General features: G+C 45.0%; 1 protein-coding gene across 1 annotated transcript in view; it reads right to left on the bottom strand.

Moving 5' to 3' along the window:
• The window catches only part of DCUN1D1 (defective in cullin neddylation 1 domain containing 1), a 39,398-nt gene extending 34,599 nt beyond the window's left edge, over positions 1-4,799 (bottom strand). The window contains exon 1 of the mRNA XM_036754475.1: positions 4,643-4,799. Within this exon, the coding sequence (XP_036610370.1) occupies positions 4,643-4,645 (3 nt within the window). The 5' untranslated portion in view covers positions 4,646-4,799. The remainder of the gene's footprint in view (positions 1-4,642) is intronic.
• Positions 4,800-8,444: the final 3,645 nt, after the last annotated feature.

An 8,444-nucleotide genomic window follows, 5' to 3' on the forward strand; every position in this document is an offset into this window, starting at 1 on the left:
CAGCAGGTTTTATCTACTTAAGTGAGATTTAACTCACTGTCCCAAAGTGGTAGCAAGAAAGGTATAACTTAGGTGTCCATTTTCAAAAAGAATGTGAACCATTGAGAATAAAACCTTTTTTTAAAAAAAATCCAAAATGTAGTTTAAAATGTGCCAAGAATCTTGTTACCTAAAATTTTTCTCTATACAAAGTGACTTATAATTTAAGATCTATTTTTTTTTAAATATTACTTCACTACTGTATATGTTCAAATATTTCAAGGACTCATGATTTCACCCATATAGTTAGTTACTCTCCATCTCCACTCCATCTTCATTCACATCTCAACCCTGCTAGGATTTAGTGCAATCTATCTTCATGAATTCTTGTGGCTGGAAAATTTCCTTTAGTGGAGAGCAAACTTTTCTTGTGCCTTATAAGCGTCTTCAAACTTGGCTAAACTGGTATCTACCCTCCACCACCACGCCCGTATGTGACCAAAACAGAACCCATCGTTGCAGCCACACTTGGTCTCTTCTGTTTCGACGCACCTGCCTGGACTTGCCTTCCAATGCAATATCCTTTGGGGGCTTAGGGTCACATCTACTTCATAATGCAGCATGAAAAGTAGGTCTTTAGTGGAGATCCACCATACAGCTATTAAGTCAAATGCAACATATTTTATTGTAGCCTTACAGTTAGTTAGTGAGTATATGACTAAATTGTTAGTAGTAAGGAATGATTATTCCAACAGAGGCTTTGTGTAGACTAACAGAACAGACTAATTTTGGGTTTCTCTTTATAATTTTTCAAACTTTATAACATAACAATGAGAAGGCAGAACAAAGACCAATTTAGAACTGAACAAGGCCAAAGAGGTTCCTCATTTTACAGATGAGAAAACTGAGGACTACAGGTCAAAACACTTCCCTAAAGTCCATACAAGTAATAAGTCTCAGTTAGAACTTCAAACCAGGTCTTCTGGTTCCAAATCCAATGCTCTTTCCATCCTATCAAGCTAACTCTTCACTATACCAGGCTGGTCCTATCACCTGTATAAGGCATACTTTTGTGCAGGAATGAGACTGCTTTTTAATAAATATATCAATATATACATTCAAAGTAGTTCAAAACACTTTTGGAATGGCTCCTTTGAAACCACTTTCCAAAAACCTACAACACATCCCTTCTGAATAGCATCAACAGCGAAAAATCTCATCCCTGATAGAGGTTTATAACCTCCTATGGTTATAGTTTTGGACAGGATGGTACACATTTGGATATATAATTTCTGGTAATTTAAAAATCCATGTTTCATCTTATACTGATTTTTAAAACCAAGACATTAAAACTAAATAATTCGAAAGTGTGATATCTCACCCTTAATTTATAATCACATGATTCATCAATATAATAGTATTTGAATTATTTAACTCAGATCATTATTTGGTTTCTTTAAATAAAAAAAGGATTTAGATTAAAACAAGTACTAATACTTTAATTTTCCAATCTCATTTTCCTACCAAATCTTTAGATCTAAAGCTAGTAAAAAGATTTAATTATGACAGGAATATCAACTTCAGCTATAACAGTTAGTGTAAAATTCAGACTTACAGATAGGGTTAAAGAATTTGAGAGCTGAAAAGGACCTGAGATATCATCTGATTCCCCTCATTTTTATAGCCAAAGAAAGAGACCTAAGGAAGGTAAGTGAACTCCCGGGTCAGGTTAGTGGTAGAACTGAGACCAGACTCTAGGTCTTCTCATTCTTAGGTCAGTCCTCTTTCCACTACACCAAATTATCACTATTTTGAAAGTAAAACTTCACATTTGTAAACCTGCCACAATTTGAAACTTATCAGAATTAACTACCCCAGTTTATAAAACAACTGTATAAACTTTAATTAATGTATTCTTCAGAGTGCAAGACTGTTCCTTTTCCAAAAATACATATTTTGGCATCAATAAACTTGAGAAGCCTCTATACTTCAAAATCTGTTACCTGCTCATTGTGGGAGACCAAAGAGCCCCTTAGGAACTCTTTACCTGGGCTTGCCTTTCTTTGTATGCCCAGTGATTATTATTAGCATAGTGCCTGGCATACAGCAAGCACTTAATAAATGCGTGTTGACTAAAAGTTGTTACAGCCAAAAAATTGTACTGCACTTGCTGTCAATCTAGTGGGGATTAGCCTCTTCTGAACTCAGCTAGTGGCACAACCACTATGTAATGTAGTCCATCCCCCATCCTGCAAGCTTTTCCAAAGTGGTAGAACCACCGAGATAGGATTCTGCTGGCACAGCCTTCGGGAACCTGAGGCCATCTCCCCATACTCTCTGACGAAGACCAGAGGACTTTAGCAGAGGAAGTATCATCTTGCTTGAATGGATCTGTGATCTCATCCAGACCTATTCATGCCTGCCTATCCTTCATATTCACAATAAACAAAAAAACCACAATAAAGTCATGAAAACGCATTGTATTGTTTTCCTTAGGTATTTTAGCACTTGCTCTGTGTTGGCATCATTTGAAATTTCAACAGGAAGATGTAGGAACTAAAGCTACATGTTTTGAAGGCTATTGCTACCAAAGAGAAGTGGGCAGGCAGTGTACAGCATAACATACAGAGCACTAGAGATGTATAATTTAAAAAAAAAAAAAACAACAAAAAAAAACTAGTTTTCTAGAGTTCCAGCACTGACTTGTGACCCTGGATGAATCGAAACCTCTGAGTTTCAAATTCTTCTGTAAAATAGGGGTATTTCTTCTACCATCACTCAAAAGACTGGTGTGAGAGTCAAATAAAATAGTATTACACACTTTCTAACCATAAAACTATATCACTTACTATAATTTGCTTTACAGGTTTTATTATTGATAGGGAAAAAAGTACTGGAATTACCTTAATATTACCTTGACAGGATGATAAATGAATAAGCATTTTCTGTTCTTTAATATTAAGCATTCAGATATTTTAAAGCATAATGGTGATATCCAAATGCACACAGATACTATTTAGGAAGGAGGTAGCGTTACATTTAAGATCTTTATTTAATAATATCCATTAGTACCTATGCTATATTAATAGCTTAGCAAAAACAACATAGCAACCCTATGTAGTATATACTAAAAGGCTCTAGTGGTCTGGATTTAATCATCCAAAAAAAAGTTTTTAATTAATAATTTGTTGTCACCAACAGTATAGAGTACCTGTATATATGCGTGCGGATATATTTTTATATACACATACATAAGCCGTATAGTAATAATTTTAGTAGAGTAATAAATAGCATGTTACATACTAACATATAGTAACATATACTATGGTATAATGTATATAATACTATAATATAGTACATAGTATAGTAACATGCAGTATTTATATACTAATGCATTATAATGTACAGCATATATTACCTACTAATATAATATGGAGCATGCGCTTGTATAGAATGTATTATGCATTAATACTGTACTTACAGAGCATATCTTTATACACACATAGTCTATGCTATACAGTAATATAGGGTACATATTATACTTGTACAGTGAGTGTTACATGTTGGTATGTGTTATAGATCGGTATAGTATGTCATATGCTAATATAGTACATATTATCTATTTATGTAGCATACATTTTACAATTGTATACTGTAGGTCATACGATAATACATCACACACATTACGTGCTAACACAGTACATATAGTAATATACCCTCCAACTCCTCACGCATCCATTCACACACCATTCTATCGGTGACAGACACAGATGTGTGTGTGCCCGGTCCATCTCACCCGCACACGCGCGCTCCGGCCCCACGGTCAGCCCAGCCCGGCGCGGGACACTGCGCGGGGTCCCCACGCGCGGAGGAGTGGGGTCTCCCCCCATGCCCCTTCTGCACGCCCGGGACCCCACTTCCCGACCCACCCACATGTCAGAAGTCTCCCCAGGACAATGCACGCCAGTGTGTGACAACGCACAATCGGCCCTTCTGTTCACAGGCTCCCGACGCTGACACGAGGAATGAATCGGGAGACACAAACTTTGCCGCGCGTCGGACGGCGGGTCCGCGACCGAGGGGCGACCCCCGGGTGGGCACGGCCCCTCTCCGAGGAGGAACCCCCCCCGGGGGCGCGGGGGTCCGGGGAGGGTGCCTCCGGGCCCGCTGACCGGCATTCGTCCGGGCATTGTCTGCCCAGAAGGCCCGGACAAGTGCGGGGCGCTCCGCGTCGCACACGCGCACTCGGCCTCCCACACACACGCGCGCACACTCACCCTCGCGGCATGACAATGTCAAACGTCCCCTCCCCCGCCCGCGCCCACTCCCGCCCGGATCCCCCACGCGCAGCGAGACACCCCGCAGTCTCCGGCCCTGCCCGCGCTCCGGCCGGCGCGAGCCCCCGGTCCCGGGCACAGCGCCACTCAGGGCGGGCTCCGGGCGGGCCTCGCTCCCCCCCCTCCCCCGGGCGCGCACACAATAGCCCGGCCCGGCCCCGCGGAGCAGCTCCCCGGGGCCCAGGCCCCGCTCCCGCAGCCTCGGCCCGAACCGGGCCTCCGGACTAGGCCCAACGCCTCCTCGGGCCTCGAGTGGCGGCGGCGGCGGGCGGGGAGCGAAGCCGGGCCGGGCTGGGGGCGGGCGGACAGGCGCGGCGCCTCCTCACCATGTTGGTGTCCTCCAGGCCTCTCCTCTCCTCCTCCTCCTCTCCTCCTCCCCTCCTCCGCCTCCTCCTCCTCCTCCTCCCCGCCGCCTCCGCCTCCTCCCGGCTCCGCAGCGAATGGACGGCGGCGGCGGCGGCGGCGGCCTCGGCGGCGGCGGCGGCGGCTGCTCTCACGGCACTTCCGGCTCCCGCTCATGCGCAGTGAGAGCCCGCCGGCCCGGCCTGGCGCCCGCCGCCACGGGGCGGAGGAAGAGGCGGCGGAGGCTGCGGCCAGCGGGGTGGGGGGATGGCGGGGGGGGGGGGGGGGGGGGGGAATCGGAGGACCGGGGCGGGGGGAGGGAAGGCTGGGGCGGAGAGGAGCCGGAGGCTGATGAGGGGGCGGGGAGAGAGGTATGGGAGGGGGAGGAGCAGGAGGCTGGGGGGAGAAGTGGGGGAGGGGGGAGAAACAGGAGGCTGGGGGATTGAGGTGGGGGAGGGGGAAGGAGAGGGAGGCTGAGAGAAGAGGAGGGGGAAGAGCTGGAAGAGGGAGGAGCTGGAGGGGGAGAGGCGCTGAATGGGGAGAGTAGCGGGGTGGGGGGAGAACTGGAAGAGGGGAAGGGACTGGAGGCTGAAGGGGGAGAGGTGGCACAGGGAGTGGGGGCTGCCCCCTCACCTGGCTTCCCCGGCCCAGATGGGTGGTGATAGGGAACACTCTCCACGCTCAGCATCCCCAACGTCTGCACGGTGGACTGGAGGGGCCCCGGTTTGGAATCACTGGGCCGGAGTTCGAATGCAGCCTGAGCAGTCTACATACATGACGTTGAACAAGCCCCTTCCCTAGGAGCCTGTTTCCTTTCTCAGTGATTACCTTCATATTCTTCTATTTTATGGATTCCGGCTTCACCAGACTTCCCAACACACACACACAGTAAGGACACTGGACTAAGGGCTCCTTAAGCTGGCTTCCTTCCCGTCCCGACATCCTGTGACTCATTAAACGCTACTTGGCTCGCGTAGGGATAGAAAGCAGCCCCTGTCCTCAGGCAGCTTATGGGGAGTTGGGAGGCAGATAGGGGAGTTGGGAGGCAGATACCAAAGAGAGGTGCCACCAGAACCCCAGGGAAACAAAAGAGATTTGCCTAGTCTAACCTGACGTCGTCTTGGGACTGGCTTGCCACCTGCCAAGGGAAGAGAGAGCTGACCTCAGCTTTAGATGCAGCCAAGCCGAGGGTGGGACCATGGGCTTTGCCTTCGAGTCTTCCCCCTCCTCGCAAATTGCTTCCTGTAAATTATCTGGACGTCTAAGTTACTGGAATAACAAAATGTTAGTGGGAGAAGGATTGTTAAGTTATTATCTAGTCCAGCCCCTTCCCTGTACAGATGAAGGAATGGCGATGTTGAATAGCTTACCCAACACCACAACACAAAACCCAGATGGAAGCCAGTTCTCTTCTGACCCCAAATCCAATTTGGATTTGGATGGATGGATGGACGCTGGTATCCTAATTAAATCTGTCAATGGAAACCTAGCCATGTATTAGCCTCAATGCTTTGGGAGGAGGGCTGAAACCAACCTCTTTCCAGATTTCTCCTGCCCTAGGAAAATCCTACCCCCATGCCAGATGAGAGGGATTGGGGTGGGAGGGAGCAGGAAAAGTGCCTGAGAATTCCACCGTGGGTAGTCAGTCTTCCACTATAGGAGTATTGCATGACCAGCTGGCCCCACCATAAAGAGGATTATAGTATCATAGACAGAGCTGGAAGCAACATTTGAAGGCATCTAGTCCGGCTCCCTCATTTTATCAGGATTCCTTTAAAACTAGATCAAGAAAGTAAACTTAGGACTTTGTTGTTTTTGCCCTAAACCTTGAAGGATAGACCAATTCCATCCCTGTTTTAGGAGCATTAGTCTATTTTAAGATAACCAACCTAACTCAAGCAATAAGTGTTAATTGAGCAACTTTGAAGTAAACTGTACTAAGGGAGAACAAAAAAAATTGACCTGTTCGCAAGCCCAAAGGAGATTACTGTTCAGGAGGGAAGATATCTCACATGAAATATCAAAGGAACAATAATAATAATACACTGTGTCCTTGAACTAGTTACGACCTCCCTGGGCCTCAGTCTAAGTCTTGAGTGGGATGGCTTATGTATACAAACTCCTTTCATGGCTGACATTTTGTGCTTTTATATCATTAAAAGCTAAATCATTCTAAGGGACTTGGATATGTGTCTGGATGACCTAAAAGTCCAGGTGCAGGTCAAGTCAAGCCTACAATTGGCCCAGAGGATCTGGGATACACCTAGGCTTCCCTGGCTCTGTCTTCACATATATACATACACAGACATTAGTAAGTCCATATTTTTTCTGAAAGTAATTCATAGTCCTAGATTAGACTTTACCTAGGACCAGACTAAGCCTCCCTGGTCTCTTCAAGACCAAATGCGATTCCCAGAACCCATTAAATCACCACCAGGCTTCCCTATACCTATTACAAAGTAGAAGCTCTAGCTAGTGTTAGGAGGAGTGTTGGATAGAGTACTTCCAGGCCTTTGCCCTCATGCACTTTGTGTTTTGTCTAGTGGTAAATATTTACTGATGTTTTCCAACATTACTTTGGCTAGGCATTTGGGATCTTGACACGCTTTACTCTGCTTACAAAAACAACCGTTTTATTTCTGCTAGAGGCTTGTTTTTATTTACTTATTTATTTTAGGTGGATGCCCATCATTGGTCTCCTGATGAATGACTTTCCCTCTCTGACTGTTCCCAGTGTAGTCATCATGGTTTATCATGCATATGTGCCCAGGGCTTGCTTCCCTTGGGAAGAGGTATATCTAGGGCAAACATGGTAGGCTCTGAACTAGACCACTTTTCAAACTACAAGTTCTGCCACTAAGTGGGAAAGACTGGCTAATTGTTCCAATTGTCATAATTGAATGAGGAAAACATTAAAAATTTCCTCCTCATAGTTTTGGGCTAAAAAAAAAAAGACAACAACCCTGCACTGAAAGTCAGTGGGGCAAAATAGATTGAAGGTCAACCTGCTTCCAAAACATATCATCAGTGTGACCATGGGTACAAGTGACTCAGCCAGTGTCCCAGGGGAATCTTTTCAGACTGGAAATGATTGTCTGCATTGGTGGGAGTCTCCCCTCCCGCACAAATGAAATCTCAAGGTCTAGACCAGAAAACCCCAAATCAAAAATACTGTGCTTAGAACTGGGTGACAAATTTTGGCAAAGGTAAATATTTGTCATCCTGATCAAGTTATTCTCCCAGGGACACTCTTCTGCATTAACAACAGAGGTAAGAGGAAAGGAAAAGCGAATCCTGTTGGAAACATTTCAAAATAATAATGCAAATATGTACATATCTATCTACATTGACCAGTAAGCACTAATGAGCATTTGTAAATAGTAAAGAAGATTACCATTTTTCAAGGCAAATCCATCAAATCAATCCAACCACTTGAAAATAATAGTGTTGCTGCAAATGCTTAAAAAGTCCATTTTTAAGACAAACTGTGTTCTCCATTTAAATATTTGCAAAGTCCTATGTTTGCTGTCAAGTACTGTATAAAGAAACACAGAAAACTGAGAATTGTACACCTTTGCAATCTATCTTTCACACAAAGCTTGTAAAAGAAAGAACAAATTGGAGTTAGACTGCCAATATGCATGCGTCTCTGTGAAGCTATCCAGCTAGAGTTAAACAAGCAGAGTAGAGAAACCTTTCAGATACACCGAGGGACAGTTTTAAAATGCATAATTGCATTTAAAAGCACTCTGGGGCACAAAGGCACAGGTTTTTCTGCCTTTAATC

The sequence above is a fragment of the Trichosurus vulpecula genome, chromosome 4 (assembly GCF_011100635.1).
Source record: "Trichosurus vulpecula isolate mTriVul1 chromosome 4, mTriVul1.pri, whole genome shotgun sequence".
Taxonomy (NCBI): Eukaryota; Metazoa; Chordata; class Mammalia; order Diprotodontia; family Phalangeridae; genus Trichosurus; species Trichosurus vulpecula.